The sequence below is a fragment of the Polypterus senegalus genome, chromosome 1, assembly GCF_016835505.1.
Source record: "Polypterus senegalus isolate Bchr_013 chromosome 1, ASM1683550v1, whole genome shotgun sequence".
Lineage (NCBI taxonomy): Eukaryota > Metazoa > Chordata > Cladistia > Polypteriformes > Polypteridae > Polypterus > Polypterus senegalus.
This window is the reverse complement of record NC_053154.1, coordinates 111,770,574-111,787,188: the sequence shown is the minus strand read 5'-3', so window position 1 is coordinate 111,787,188 and position 16,615 is coordinate 111,770,574. Positions and strand designations below refer to the sequence as shown.

Sequence of the window (16,615 nt, the reverse complement as noted above, 5' to 3'; positions counted from 1 at the left end):
GTAACTTTCCTGGTCAGGATTGTTAAGATTAGTCCTTGAAGATCTGCATTCATGAGAATTCAATGTGTCTCACATGACTGAATTACAGTATGGGGGTGATAATGGAACAAGAAGTGCCAAGTTAGAAGACACTCTGTAAGAAAGTTGTAGGACTATATTAGTGTTATAAAACCTTTAAAGCTTCAATAATAGTAGCCCTATATCAAGTCATTGTCTGGAGTTTACTCGTTCTCCCTGTTGTCTGTGTGAGTTTTCCTGTTTCTTTCTGCAGGCACCATAACAAGTGCAGGTTAGGTTGACTGGTGATTCTGAATTGGTGCCATATGGTTGTGGACTGGCATCCTGTTCATTGCTGGTTCCTGAATTGTGTCTAATGCTACCAAGATAGGCTTAGCCCCTCAAAATCTAATCTGGAATAAATTTATTTGAGAATGTTAAACATTTTAACAGAAAATGCATCATTAAATCATGTAAATGAAATTTAAATTGTATTGTACATTTTATAGTGTACCTGAATAACATATAATCTTAAAAATCTTTTTTTTTTAATCTTCTGCATATAATCTCCCTTGTCTTGTTAGGCAAAAAACTACCTTTTTGGAAAATAGCAATTAGTGGCACTGTGTCCTTAAATTGGATAAAGCAGGTTTGAGAATATTGTGTTATTTTATTACAGCAACTATTTCATTCAATGAATGATTTGCTGTCTTCATAACAGCCATTCATGACGTGAAACACAGAATCAATGAATATCCCATAGCACCACATTCCATAAAGTGGTTTGTTTAGTAGCTAAACCTCTGTTTTAATTCTTTAATCAAAGTGGTAGTGTTCTTGACAATCAGTCAGCTGTAGTCCTTTTTTGAAGTTTACCTAACAACTGCACAGACAGCATTTTTCCGTTTAAAGTAAGCAAGCTAAACATTAAGGTGGTTAAATTTGTTAGTAGTGAAAAGTAAGACACAAGATGTACAAAATGTTGTAACTAACATCAGGCTTACCCTTAGCATATCTAAAAGGGACTGGACTGTGGAAATATGGATGGAGAATTTTATGTTACAGATTGGCCACAGAAAAGCTTTTAGAATGGGAGTATAACTGAATAATCTGTCCTTATCATTAGCTGGAGCCTATCCATCCTCTTTAATAAAACCCCTGTGTGCATCCAGGTGTCCGTGTGTGTGTCTTCTGGTGAAGTGCGCATGCGCAGGGCTGCACGTGTTCAGTCTCTCCCTGTGCAGAGAGAAAGAGAGAGAGAGAGACACACAGGCGCATGCGCAAGTGAGACACACACACACACACACACACACATACAGGCGCGCGAGACACACACATACAGGCGCGCAAGAGAGAGAGACACACACAGGCGCGAGAGAGAGACACACACACACAGCGCGAGAGAGAGATACACACAGTTGCGCAAGAGACACACACACACAGGCACGCAAGAGACACACACACACAGGCACGCGAGAGACACACACACACAGGCGTGCGAGTGCATTGTTATAATGTTACTTTTTTTGGTTGTTTATTAAGTTACGGATTTTTCAAATGTTAATTTTTTTCCCTGTGCTTAAAACTCATTAAAAAAAGTCTTTTTAGCGAGCGATTCGTAGCACTATAGCGCAAACTCTTGCAGTGTTAGCTTTCTCTGTTGTTCAAGGTTTTCTCAATGTTATTCAATGTTTTTACATTTAGTTTACTATTACACTGTGCATTCTATGGTATAATTAACTATATTTGTGCTTAAAAACTTAAAAATATATATATTTACATACAGTTCATATGGTCTGGAACGGATTAATTGTATTTACATACAATCCTATGGGGGAAATTACTTCAGTTCACGACCAAATCGGGTTTCGACCAGAGTTTTGGAACGAATTATGGTCGTGAACTGAGGTTCCACTGTTTTACCATCAGAGAAAATTACAGGCATTTTATGGGAATACAAACCAGTATTACTGCGAGAGAAAATTAAAGGCACACAACACAGTGACGCATATTACAGCCACATACACGATCCCTTGCCATTTAATATAGACTGTTCCTACTAATGTTTATGCACTACTGTTCTAGCGCCCATTATTGTAAAGGGCTTAATGTCTAGTTCAGCTATAAAAACATGGTAGTCATCACAGAGCACACTCAAACTCACACATACAGTGATTCAATCTAGGACTCTATCTACCCAACTTCACTAACATTGTGTTATAACTTAAAACAAGTATGATCTTAAAACATTAAGGCTTGGAAACCGCCAGTGCTTTACTAGTCACATGTCTTCAGATTGTATCCTGCCTGAGAAAAATGGTCTTACTTGGTACACCTATCCATTCCACTTCTCCTAACCTCATTATGAAATAAATGAACCATGTGTTTCATAAATACTTTTTTTCCAGTTTTCCCAGTAACCTGAGACTCAGGAGCCCCATCTTGAAGATGTCCTTTACCTATCGGTCACTTGGAATTTCTTAATAATGTTTTCTCTTATGTTAACAGCTTTTTCATCACTGGCAGTATCCACAGCAAATCACGCTGACTCTAGAGCCTCCTTAATAAGCATTGAATCAAACCCAAGCAATAGTGACAAGAACAGTGAGAAGACAGATACTTGTGAGAAGGTATTTATAATGTTCTCAACAGAAGTAACATATAGTGAGCTGGAAAGAAGCAAAGATTCCTTTTAAGTTTTTACTTTAAAAACAGTTGTATTCATTCAACTTTTTGTATCAGTTTAATTAATATTAATTGATGAAAATGTGAAATACTGCACATGTCATCTTATCGGGTTAAATCTGAATAGTGCTTTTTTGTGTGGCCTTTTTACAGTTTGTAAGGCCTTTGTCCTTGATCGGATCAGCTTTACGATTTGATAAATTGGACCACGCAGAAACCAGGAGTCTCCTCATGTGTTTTCTTCATATTATGAAAACTATCTCTGAAGGTATGGTATTAGATGGTGCACTTAAAATTATTCCATACCAGTGCAGGAAGGCTTGACTTGTATCATTCTTATCATGAGAGCAATAGAAGAACAGAAATGGTAAATAAGTAAAACATTCACATTAATAAATGAAAAAAAGATTTTATTTTTATTTCATATACCTTATATTCCTATAAACGGCACAGTTAGAGAGTTATACCTGTAGATAAGTTGTTCAAGGTAGCATCACTCGTGTGTAAAAAAAAAGTATGACAATGGAACAGAGAGGAAGGAGGAAACATAGCAATTACACATTGGTAGACTTTTTCACGGTTCACTTAAAGACTCGCCTCTTCTCTCTTTCATTTCGGACATCTTGACAGTGGCTGTATTTTTATTTGATTCTTTTATTTTTCTTTTACTAATCCTGATTGTGCTACATAGCCAGTAGCCATACCACCTGCCCTTCAGAACAGAAAATCCATCTGTAGCTAAGGATCCTTGAGCCTGACCAGTGCTTGGATGGAAGACCATTTAGGCAGAGCTTGGGTTGCTGCTGGAAGAGGCGTTGGTGGGGCCATCAGTGGGTTTTTACCCTGTGGTCTGTGTGTAGATCCCAAAATCCCAGTGCAGTGATACAGAATAGTGCCATCCTTTGGATGAGACATAAAACCGAGTCCCAGACTCCTTGTGGTCATAAAAGATCTTTTGAAATGAGCAGAGCTGGTTTGGCATATTCTCTGACACCCAGTAAACTGTTCCATTTAATGATTGGAGGAATAGAAACTTTATCAGTAAAGTATACATAGAAGGTTAAAAACATAGGAATCCCTGTGTGATATGAAGCACAAACATGTAATTGGTCTTTGGACATTATTTTAGAATGTCAACAACATACCTAATTGCATTAAAATGAAAGAATATATTTATATTTCTTTTAAGGTAAGCCACAATAGAAGCAATACCTAGTAATATTTATATAATGAAACAACTGACAGTTTTTCTTTATGATCTACTGTTTTCCTTTTTCAGATGTAATGGTATCTTACTGGCAAAGAGCAGTTCATCAAGAGATTTCAGATTTTTTCAACATTTTAGAGTAAGTATGGAATGCTGGCCTTTTTTCCATAAGTTTATGCATTCAAGCAAACTTAATTTATTTATTTAGGGGTATAGTGGTCAGTATTGATGCCTCATGGACTCTGGGCTTGAATTCTGTGCCCAGTCAACAGCCGTGTGCAGTTTGTTTCCTTTGTCTAGATGGGCTTTTCTCCAGGTTTTACAGTTTTTCTCCTGCATCCTAAAAATGTGTCTTGGGTTAATTGATGTTTCTAAATTGGCCCTATGTGGGTCTATGTTTGATGTGTTTCAATGGGCTTTGCCTTGATTGGCAGAGGTGGTTTCTCCATTGCACTCCATGTTGTCATGGTAGGCTCCAGTTCCCCCATAACCTTTAACTGAATTAAGGATGTTTGTAAATTTTGCACATGCATAATTTTATTGGACAAATGCCACATGTGTACCTGCAACACCTAATATATAATGTATACCTTTACATTATATGCAGCGTAGACTGGCAATAATCTTGGATAATTTCAAAAACCTAAGTTTCATGGACATTTTGAATATGATTAACAAATGCGTAAATCATTAAAAACTAGAAATTATTAATGGATGTTAATCCGGCTTACAGTATAGAGTTAACAATGTCTCAGTCAGGTTCAAGTCAGCTCAGATAATATTCAGATGAAATCTGTTATCATTGTATTATAGAAAACACTCAGTCCTTTAATATAAATTGCAATTAGCTTTTTTTTTTAATTTGCTAAAAAAAGCTAGCTGTACATTTCATTTCCATCAGCAACTTCAATAATAATTCATTTTTTTAGTTATTTCCTCATTCACTTCCAGTAGCACAAAATGAAAATGAGTTAAATGTTAATATGTGTTAGGTTAAGTGGAAATTCTAAGCGGGCCCCATGTGAGTGTGTGTAGAGGCTCTGAAGTAGACCAGTGCCTAATTCCAAGGGGAGCTCCTGCATTGTGTCAATCCTGCCAGAGTTGATTTTGAAGCAGGTTTGAGAATGTTGACCTATTTACAAATTAATAATCTGCCCTAAATCTTTCAGAATTTCTAAAGAACCCAACCATTCGTCATGTCATTTTCTGACCCGCTTAATGCAGACAAGGGTCGTGCAGCTGAAGCCTGTCCCAGCTAACTTAAGGCACATAGCAGGAACAGACCCTGAACCCGACACACACTAAGCTTTGCCAGTCCTTCTAACCTGCATGTCTTTGGACTGTGGGAGGAAAGGAGAGCACCGGGAGGAAGCCTACACAGACACGGGGAAAACATGCAAACTCCACACAAGGGGGACCTGGGATGTGAACCCGGGTCTCCTAACTGCGAGGCAGCAGTGCTACCACTGCTCCACTGTGCTTCCCCCAAGCATTTGTGTATAAGTTAAATTGAATTACAAACACAGTTGAAGCACCCTGCTTATTGTTCTAGAATGATTTGGACACATATTAACTTCTCATGTACCACTAATTCTTTCAAAACAGAGGGCTCGTTTAAGTAAATTAGGCAAATATTTAAAGCTATGTGTGCAGAGTATGTATGGGTCATGCAAGATATGATCTTAATGTATCTTTATTTTTTTTAGTTCAAGGTGAGGCTCAGACCTTCTAGATCTGCTTATAACAGTTTACATGTAGTTTTTGCTAGGGTGTGTTATGTGGTATGATTTTCAGTGACCACTCATCTGAATGCCTTTAACCACATTTTCTACATAATGTATAAAGCAATAGTAGTATTTTAAAACAAATTAACAGTGCAGTGTTATTTGGTGTTTAGCATAATTTCTATTATTGCTCTTTTTTTGCCCAGGTAATTTATCAATATATGAACCTTAATTATAGTTGTTGGCAACTAAATTACATTACAATTAGTATGAGGAGAAGCAAGGTGTCCTGTCCATCATTAACCTGAGTCTTCCATTTGACTGATGGTGGGAGTCTCGATATTGGAGCTAATCTAGAAGACTGAAAAGTTGGGATCAGAAGGCAGAGATAGAATTTGAAGATGGGTCTTTTAAAACAGTTTTAAAATATTCTCCATTTCTAATACTAATATGTGCGTACATGCAAAAGAATCAGTGAAGAACCTTCTCCCAATCCCCAACAGATAGGAGACAAAGCAAAAAAGGAAAATGTGTCAAATTTCAAAGAAATGTCAACCCTGTTTGTTGATATATGCACATGAAAAAGTTATACTTCTTTGACTTTGTTAAAGATGGCACCATTTTGACTGTAAATTTTAAAGTAGAAATCAAAACATACAAAAATTAAGATAATTTTTCTGACTCATCAAACATCTTCTAACTCTTAACAATTCAGAAGGTGGCCATTTCAGCGAGAGCAGTAAAAAAGGAAATAAGAAAGTTTACTTCAAAGCTACCATTGTCCTTTACTTTTTTTCCACAGATTATGCCTTCAGCATTTCAAATTTTTGGGAAAGAAACACATTGCAAGGTATGTCATTATATGCATTAACTGTGAGTGAAATCCACATGCATTTCTCTCCTTCCCTGCTTATGAGCTTATTTTGCATTCATTCATTAGTTATGTTTTGTGACAGTTTTTAGTCACAGGTTAGTTACAGTGTGAAAAAACAACCAGTAAAACAGAAATGCTGGATTTGGCCTTTAACCACATCTTTTAAAAGTCAGTGCCAGTTTTCTGAAAACTGTGCACACTTGTCTCTGATATAACAACCACATATAACTAAGTAGTCGTGCCAGACTTTCATGTCATAGTTTCAAAATTATAAAATACATTTTCGCACAGAATTTTTCTTTATAAAGTTAGTGAGCAAACTTAATATCAGAAGGAACATGATGTGCGACACCAGCGATCATTCACAAGATGTGGGAGAAGCATTCTTGAACATGAGAGACACATTTTTACAAATATAAATGAATGCATTTCTTGAGCATCATTACTGCTCCTGCTATTCCACATGCAAACTCTTCTTAATGTCCACCTCCCTGCCCTGCCTTACTTGCTTTATGCAATGTGTTCCACTTTGCTTCTCTCTTACATTGCGCTGCTGCTAATACCTGCCTATTAACATTTATCATGACAATAATTTACCCCTAAAAGTGTGTCTTTTGATTTTATTCAATGTAACAGGAAGCTAGCTGCAGCAGTAAAACTGGCTCAGGCCTCGCAGAACAATGGCACACTCAAAGGCTCTAGTACATCCACCCAAGCATCCAGTATTATATCACAATGGTAAACCTTGGGGTTTTTACTCAGGGCAGTTGTATATGCAGTTGAGAGGTATTGTATATTATGTGCTCTTCTTGTGAAGAATTTTGACAGATGAGAAATGTAAATTAGAAGTTCTTACCTCCCCACTGCTGTCTGTGTCTTTTGATTTTAATTTCATTTTCATCCCCATCCCTTTATCTCATTATGTGCTAACTGACAAATGTTTTATGTTATTGGTGTACTTTGTGGCATATGATTTGCCCAAAAAAAAACTTTCCAAGTTAAAAATAAATCCACTGTTTTTATTATAAAGTTCCTAAAACAGCAAGAGAATTTTGCTGAACAAGTAAGTTATATGATGTAAGTGGAGTACTATTACATAAACTATAATATACTTGTAAATCATGGAATGTATTATGTTTGGGGAGTATTATAAAATAAACTTTTCAATAAGATGACAAAGGATCAGAACTTTTAAATGAAGTATCAAAAATTATGTACATTTTATATTCTAAAATGTATTGAGAATTTGTTCAACATATTTGCTGAACGTAATCATTGCCACTAGTTTCATTCTCTGTGAACAGTATATTTGGACCTGTAGCCCAGTCTTGTTAAATAACACTTCCTTTCAGAAATTCTATACTTTTATTTTACCAGGATGCACTCCACCCAAGAGGGTCACAGGCATAGCCGCTCCCAGACCATGCCAATTATACGTGGAAAAAATGCACTTTCAAATCCTAAACTTTTACAAATGATGGAAAGTTCCAATAACGCATCCAGTAAGTGTTCAAATAACTTAATTATATATATCATCCACAGCAATCATGGGTGTAAAGGCCCAACATATTTATTTCTCACAAAAATTACCAAAGAGGGTTTCTAAGAAATACTGTATGCTAACTCATTTATGTGAAAAAATATAAACATCAAGTTTGCTCATTTCATATATCGACTCATTACTATATTGTTAACTTAGACTTAGCTGAGAACAAAGTATTAAATTGACTTTTGTAATGAGTGAATCCTACGTGTTGTTGAGATTTCTTCTCTTCCACAGACAGTAATGTATCTGAAACTGACAGTGTGAATCCTACTGATATCGAAGCTAATGTTTCAACAGAGGTCTGTCTTACTGTTCTTGATATTCTAAATCTCTTTACACACCACCATCGGGTAAGTGTAAATAATCCATTTTTTAATTTATGAGGAGTTTTAAAAATTGTACATTGCAATAACAGAATTTGATGGATGCATGGCTAGATACGTTAAAAATAAAACTGAGTTGAGTTCAATGTAATTAACTTGCAAAATCAATCAAGTAATCCATGTTTGTTTAAGATTATACCTTTCACAAAGAACATAATGAAACACTTAATTTACAGGGGAAAATGAACACACTGGGTATTGCCTGTACATGTTTGAACTTCGCCTGAGAAATGTCAGGCAGTGAACTGACTGTAGAGGAGTCATTTGATATTAATGGTTGATATGCAGTATGATAGAATCCCCATCAATGCATTGGGATGTAATCATTTCATTTATAAATGCTTTATCTGGTAAATAAATCACTCATTTTATACTGTAGATCTGAAGAGCACTGTAGCCTTTGAATTTTGTTTGAATTCTGTTTCAAACTGAATGACTTTCATGACAGCACTCCAAATAGATCATAGGCTTTGAGGCTGAATAATCATGATGTTGGCTTTTTTCTTTTTACATTAAATGTTTATTAACCCTTTTTACCTTCCCTTTGTCTAAATGTAGAAGCAGTTACAGCAAGATGACGGCCAGAACTCACTAATGAGGAAAGTGTTTGATACATATCTTCTCTTTCTGCAAATTAATCAGTCTACAGCTGCACTGAAGCATGTCTTTGCTGCTCTGAGACTCTTTATTCAAAAGGTAATACTTCAAATTCTGCAAAATCTGAATAATTATATATTTTTCAACTCACAGGTTAGCACCTCTAAACTCTAGAGTCTCAGGTTAAAATCTCAGTGGGAGTGCCCTTTGATGGACTAGCGCCTGATGCCCTGAGACCCATGGGCTAGAAAAGGAATAAATAAACATATGTTACACAGACTGACTATTTTGTTTTAAATATCAAATACTGCTTAACATTTCTTCCCTGAAAAGGTCACATCCAGATCTGACAACACTGAAACAAAACCTTTCAGTTAGCTTACTCTGGCTAGGTACATGTTGACTTCTGCAGGGTATTGCCAAGATCCTGATAAACAACAATTTCTGACTGTGATGTTCAGGTTTTCTAGCATCCATCACAATAGGCTGCTACTATCTACAGATCAAGATCACTGATTGGTCAGTCAGTTGAAGAGCTTGTTACATAACTCTGAATGGTCAAGAAAAAACAACCTTTTTTTCTGATTAAAGAAAGATCCTGTGTCACAGGCCCCTGATTAAGTGTGCAAATTGGTGCTAAGGGTAACTTTGCAGCAACGCAATGCTGGTTCCCCATGTTTCTAATTCATCCCTGTGTGATATCTGTGGTTGTGCCACATTTTCTTATGTATTTTGTGAGTGACCTGAACTGAACTGGGCTGACAATTTCTACAGAGAGGTTCTTCTTACCTCACCTTCATGAACTGGACAAATAGTTTGAAAATGGATAGATTTAAAGTAGCAGAGGATAGATATGACTTATTGTCATATATTAGGGTCCTAAAGAGCTGTGTTATGTACATCATGTTACTTATTAAATCAAATTGTATTATGCGTAAAATAAAAGGATGGCAGTGAAAAAATGATTTAATGTTAAAACAGCGAGTCATGGCACAGCAAGATTTTAATAAAGAATTTTTTTTTTCCTTTCTTTATTAATTGTATTGCAATCCATACAAATCAATCAAGTTTTTACAAAAAGAAAAATTGAGTTAAGGACAGATCGATCCCCAACCCTGAAAGAGAGAGCAAGCCAAACGGCGTGAAATTTAAGGCTTGTAAACATATCTAAATTAATAAATTCTCTGTGCTTTATGAGCTTATTTTAAAATATTACTGATTAGATCCTGCCATGTTTTGAAAAAAGTCTGTACGGATCCTCTGAGTATTTGATTTTTTCCAATTTCAAATAGTATAACACATCGGTTTCCCACTGACTTAAAAGAGTTTGTGTTCTTCCAGTTTATCAGAATAAGTCTGCGTGCCAAAAGTGTAGTGAATGCAATCACAGTTTGTTTGTATTTCTCCATTTTAAACCCCTCTGGAAGAACCCCAAACACAGCTGTTAATGGGTTAGGAGGGATTGTGAATCCAAGGCTATCTGAAAGGTAATTAAAAATGTTTGTCCAGAATAATGTTAATTTGGTGCAGGACCAGAACATGTGACCTAGTGAGGCTGGGACTTGGTTGCAACGTTTGCAGGTTGGATCACGCCCTGGAAACATTTTAGAGAGTTTTTGTCGAGACAGATGTGCTCGATATATAATTTTTTAATTATAATTCTTTATTTAAGAATTTTAAGTGTGGCAGGGCTGCTGTATATTGTAAATACTGTACATGTAATAGTAATTCTGTACTATAAAGACAATTCAGACTGGCCTTTTTCATGTAGTTTTTTCTTTTTCCTTATTTAGTTTCCTTCAGCATTCTTTCAAGGGAAAGCAGATCTTTGTGGATCCTTATGTTATGAAATTCTGAAATGCTGTAATCATCGATCTAGCTCCACTCAAACTGAAGCCTCTGCCATGTTGTATTTCTTCATGAGGAAAAATTTTGAATTTGCCAAAAGGAAATCTATTGTCAGATCCCACTTGCAGGTAAATGACAATGTAACAGGGCAGGCAGTTTTTACTGTTTTTAAAGATTATAATTTGAATATGAAGTATATGGCATTTCCTCTTAAATTTAAATTAACTGGACTTCTGCCAAATTGTCATACAAGATTGTGTGCTTTTTTAAATGAAAATAGGAAGAGCAGTTGTAAATAAATATTATACCTTATAACATTCAGAAAGGTTTAGAATCTGAAATGGTAGTTTTAAAAATAATGAAGTATCTGTTTGACCATCTAGTAAATAATGAGATGCCGAATAGTGTTAATTAAGCAGTAGCTAACTGGAAATATAATGATCAGATAAAACAAAAAAACAAAAAAGTCTGGGACATAGACAACAATTTCCTTGTAAAAGAAAATGACACGCATGGTAATAATACTGAAACTATCAAGTATTGTCAAAGGCAATTACTGAATATTCTAGTTACTGAATATTTACTAATTCTCTTCTATGTATAGTTTTTTTGTAAATGAATGGCATGTGTATGTGTTTATAAAGAATATATAAGCATGTCTACATAAGTATAGTAGTATTGCCATGCGTACAGAGTTTAGTGAAATTCTTGCTTGCATGTCCAACCAACATGCAGCACTTTGTCATTCTCCAGTGCCATGATAAACAAGAATGTATTTTCATGTATTTTCCAGTGAATCTGGCCTGCTTCTATTAGACACACTGCCAAAATTCATCCGTGTTTAAGTATGGATTTGCTCCCTAATTTGCTGTTGCTTTCAGATCTCAAGGATGTTTACTAAACAAGTGTGTTGAGTGTATATGCCTGTGCATCTGTCTGTGCTTGTGTGTACATTATCATGTGTATGTATGCATATGCATGGGTCTGTGTATCATATAGTGTATTTGTGTGAATCGGTGTGCATGTGTGTAATGTATTTCTATACTGTATACAGCATGTGAATGTGCATGTGTGTGTGTGTGTTTGTGTCTGTGCAGTACCACTATGTACTTACCTAACTGAAAACAAGAAGTTACATAGAAATAAATATTTCAAAAGTTGTAGAGAACACACAAGAGAAGGATGCTCAAAGGAAGGATTAACAAGTCAAAGTACAATAAACAGAAAAAGACAATAAAAAATTCTGTTTATCATACATGCCAGTGATTCTCATAGGGAAAAGCCAAGTGTAACATTAAAATGGCTGTATGTACAATATTTAAATTTTTATATAAGATTTTGAATTAGTAAATCTAATTACTCTGTCATGATTGGATTGAACTGGTAAGAAATTAAATGGTTTTCATGGAAGGTGATAGCACTCCAAAACCTCTCTTCTGCTTTGTTTTCATACAGGTTATCAAAGCAGTAAGCCAACTCATAGCAGATGCAGGAATTGGCGGTTCTCGGTTCCAGCAGTCACTTGCCGTAATTAATAATTTTGCCAATGGAGATGTACACCTAAGAGTAAGAAATCGTTTTTCTGTTTTTGTAATTCTCCATGTGCCAATTCTTAGCTCTGTTAAATATTTAAGCAATCATAGTAAGATAAGTGCACACTTGCCTTGAATTTTGCCATCACGTCTTATCATAATCTGTATATGTATCTGTGTTTTATAGTGATGGAGATACCTCTTAATGCTAGAAATACAACATAAAGAAATTTTTTTTTGAGCACAGAGAAGAATAATTAATGTCAAAAGAAAATAGTTAATACAGATTCTTGTATGCCTAACTGCACATTTTCAGTCACACTCACTTTCTTAATGCTGGAAACCTTTCCCCATGCCTTTGAAATGTTGTTCCTCTTACTTTTTAGCACTGTGCTCGTCTGCATCTCTAGCAGAGAACCACAGCTCATGAAAAATCTGACTGCAGTGTAGTGCTTTTGATGAATCCTCTTTTTATCCTGAACCAAATGTACATTTAAAGGGGCATGCACTACAGAATCTCAATAAGCTGTTTTTCCATCATTAGAACTTCCAAAGAGTGTGTTCTCATTTGATTTGCATGTCTTGTTAGTTTTATTTGTGCAAATGGTAAATCCTGTGCCTGGCCTGAAACTGAATCTGTTGCAATAACTGTGTTTAAGTGAGTTATTGAGTCAGATACTGTGATTCTCCTGTAATCGGTAGTCGCTAGATTTCCAAAGGAGGTTGTATTACCTAACCAGAATCCACTTTTTATTTTTGGTCCAGCCTTTGTAGGGGGCCAATGGCCTTGTATAGAAAAGATAGTGAAGCCATAATTGTAAGCGTTATTTTTATTTTATTTTCACATCGTTAACATCTTCAGCCTGTGAAAAAATAGTTCACATCTTAATGTAAATAAATCACTTTCTGCTACTAGATGTAGTCAGGATCCATTTAAGATCACACATTTATAGATTTATAGATCACACATTTTATTTTTGAGTCAGATGAGTTTATTGTTAGAAAAAATAAAGGAGCAGCATATGTTCTGTTAAACAGTGAATATCCAGCTAATATAAAACAATCTTTGGGAAAGAAACTGCTTGACATCGTTATTTTAAACATTAGCATATCTGTGACTGTGGCTCCTTTAAGGCTGAATTTTGAGCTCATGGAAGGTTTGCATTCTCTTAATAACATAGTATATTTGCAGTTTTAGACTTCCATTTGTGTTAATGTGTATGTAATATTGTTTTCCAATGACACTTAACTTAATGGAGAGCATGTCATTCCTAATGATTTGCTCTTCTGATTTTTTAGAACACCTCATTTCCAGCTGAGGTGAAGGATCTGACCAAAAGGATAAGAACTGTGTTGATGGCCACATCACAAATGAAAGAACATGAGAAGGACCCAGAAATGCTTGCGGATCTACAATACAGTTTAGCTAATTCATATGCCAGCACTCCTGAACTGCGCCGAACTTGGCTAGAGAGCATGGCTAAGGTCCATGTGAGAAATGGAGATCTGTCAGAGGTAAATTCACTAAATAATTAGTCACTTGCCTTTGGCTTCATATTACTGGAAATTGTTCCAAACTATACCCAGGAAGAGAATAAAATTTGGTAAGATTGCTTTGCAGTTTTAAGAGCTGTTCACAGAACCAGTCTGGCATCTGTTTGCAAATTCAGAATATCTCCATCCCATATTAGTGCAGTCAGAATGACAAGAAAAGACATGATGCCTATAAGTTTGCAAAAAGTGCAAAGTGTTTTTAAAATACAAAACAAGAATTAAATTGTCCACAGTGCCTTAATAAATAGTGTCCATGGAAAAAACCTGGTCCTGGTCCTGGTCTGGCCTCACTCTCTTACTCCCTGTTTTGATTTCATTCCTATCCTCTACTTAGGCTCTCTGCTCTTTTTAAATTGCGTGGCAGCAGCCCCTGCCAACATCTTGCAATCACCCTACCATTAAAAGGCAAACACCACAGTAAGGATTAAGACACAGGTTAAGTAAAAACTCTAAAACAAATAAATATAAATTTACCCCAAGACAGATCAAACTGATACTGAACTTTTTAAACTGATACTGAACTAGTCAAAAAGTTCAGTATCTGGCGGGAGAAGTTTGTGTAATGTGGTGCACCGTAATGGTGGTTGTTAAATTACGTGCTCTCACTGCCTTTGATAATATAATAGTTGTTCCTCTTTTATGGGTGACAAAGTAGTGAGTTTGCTGCTGCTTCACACCTCCAGGAAACTGTTTTTAAACCCCCTCCCCATCACTATCTATGTAAAAACGTGTTTTTTTTTTTTTTCATGGTACACTGTTTTGACACATACATACAGCGCAGAAAAGCAGGTTACTTTAATTGACGGCTCTTAATTGGCTCCTTGTAGGTGATTCTAGGTGTGTACTTGAGTATGCCAAATGGCAGATTGGTGCTCTGGTCAGTGCTGGTTCCAGCCTTACCCCATCCCAAACAAATGCTACAGCTTCCTTCCAGGTTAAGGAAATGAATGAATGAATGTTTTTGTTTCATAAACTCATAATCATAAGTGATCTAAAAATTTGAAGTATAATTGAAACTCCTATATACTTTAAGGAGTGTTAACCACAAATACTAGAATCCAATGATATTGTTGAACATATACTGCATTTAATCAAAGCACATTAGGGGTGGGGATCGATCTGTTCTTCACTCAATTTTTCTTTTTGTAAAAACTTGATTGCTTTGTATGGATTGCAATAAAATTAATAAAAAAAAAATAATCAAAGCACATTAATTTTAGCTTTGACAAATCCTATGTAGATTTTGCAAAGAAACAAAAGGAAATTGTTTGTTTCTTCTCTTTAGTAAAGCACAATTTGCAAGAGCATATTTCATTCTCACCATTAATGGAGCAAATTAGGTGATCTGGAAACTTGGGTGGTGGATGGAATTTAGAAGCTGTTACGGTTCTGAGAACATATGAATATGTCATTTGAGGCTGAATTGCAGAGCCTCAATCAAATTAGCCTGACATGGTCTGGAGTATCATTTCAGCACTATGGCTCCTTGGTTATGTTATGTGAAAACTGTATTGGATAGACTTTGTCAAGAACAGAGACATCTTCAACCCCCTTTCAAATAATACTGCAGGAAATGATCATCCTCCAAATATCTGATTATTTGGACATTATGATAAATGCACAGAGTGACTCCCTCACAAACTTCTGTGTTGCTTGCCCCAGTTGCCCAGACACCGCAGAATTCAGATTGTTGAAACTAAAGAGGTTCATTCACTGTGTTTTAAGTAACATGAGGAATATTATGTTTTTTCATTTTTCTTCATTCACTGGAGAAGATATTGTATTTTTCTTTTTTACAGAACATTAGCATAGTATCTTACATTTTACTGCTGTTCATGTAAATCCGCAATACCATTTGTCAGATGTAGATAAAAGTTTGATAACAAATATGAATGCTTTTCTTAAAGGAAGATGTTTTTTGTTTGCCAACTGATAATCTTTACATGTACTTCGAATATAGTTTCTCCAGCTCTTAAACTAAAATTAATAACCTAAAGTTATCAATATCACAATATAGTTAATAAGCCAAAAACATCATTGAGAAGTTTTTGTATGCTGTATTTCCAGTCTTATAGAAAAGTAAATTATACATCCACCAATCTGTATACTGCTGCAATTTCAGGGTGTCAGTAAAGAACCTTACCTTGGGTCTAAGTAAGAGCAAACTCTAAGTGGGACCACAATTCATCCCAGCGAATTCTTATGAACACACATGGCCACAGTGTTAAGAGGTGTCAGTCAGCCTAACACCCTTATATTTAAGATGTGTGAATGTTGAGAACTTAACTGTAGATTCAGGTCCAATATTGTACTGTATCTCCGTTTATTTTTTACTGCAGAATAATTTTTATCACTAATTCTCGTGACATTGTTAAACTGCAATTTTGTGCTTTGTTTTTCTTATTTGCCACCATATTGAGTCTAGTCATAACACCTGTTGCTTGTTGTTAAGAACACTTGTAGCATTTTTATGATCTGATTTTGTATGCTTTTTTTATTTGTGTGTTTTATAAATTTTATAGTTATTTTTTTCTGTCATCCTCGTGATGCTACTTTGTGCCTTTATTGTTCTATAACTTTTGTGTTGCTGTTTTAATAGATGTAGTTATTTTGTGTTTCTGATCACTATGATGCTACATGTTTGCTAAACTCATGTGCACATGCCATG

General features: G+C 35.5%; 1 protein-coding gene across 12 annotated transcripts in view; it reads left to right on the top strand.

Annotated features, from left to right (window-relative positions):
- Positions 1-16,615, top strand: part of dock10 (dedicator of cytokinesis 10) — a 407,603-nt gene that overhangs the window by 355,385 nt on the left and 35,603 nt on the right. For 11 of the 12 annotated variants that reach the window (XM_039756196.1, XM_039756260.1, XM_039756213.1 and 8 more), the window contains 11 exons: positions 2,506-2,627; positions 2,836-2,950; positions 3,962-4,028; positions 6,416-6,463; positions 7,124-7,225; positions 7,865-7,989; positions 8,268-8,383; positions 8,975-9,112; positions 10,807-10,989; positions 12,317-12,427; positions 13,693-13,908. In XM_039756196.1, the coding sequence (XP_039612130.1) occupies positions 2,506-2,627; positions 2,836-2,950; positions 3,962-4,028; positions 6,416-6,463; positions 7,124-7,225; positions 7,865-7,989; positions 8,268-8,383; positions 8,975-9,112; positions 10,807-10,989; positions 12,317-12,427; positions 13,693-13,908 (1,343 nt within the window). The remainder of the gene's footprint in view (positions 1-2,505; positions 2,628-2,835; positions 2,951-3,961; positions 4,029-6,415; positions 6,464-7,123; positions 7,226-7,864; positions 7,990-8,267; positions 8,384-8,974; positions 9,113-10,806; positions 10,990-12,316; positions 12,428-13,692; positions 13,909-16,615) is intronic. The other variant, XM_039756233.1, reaches the window with a different exon arrangement.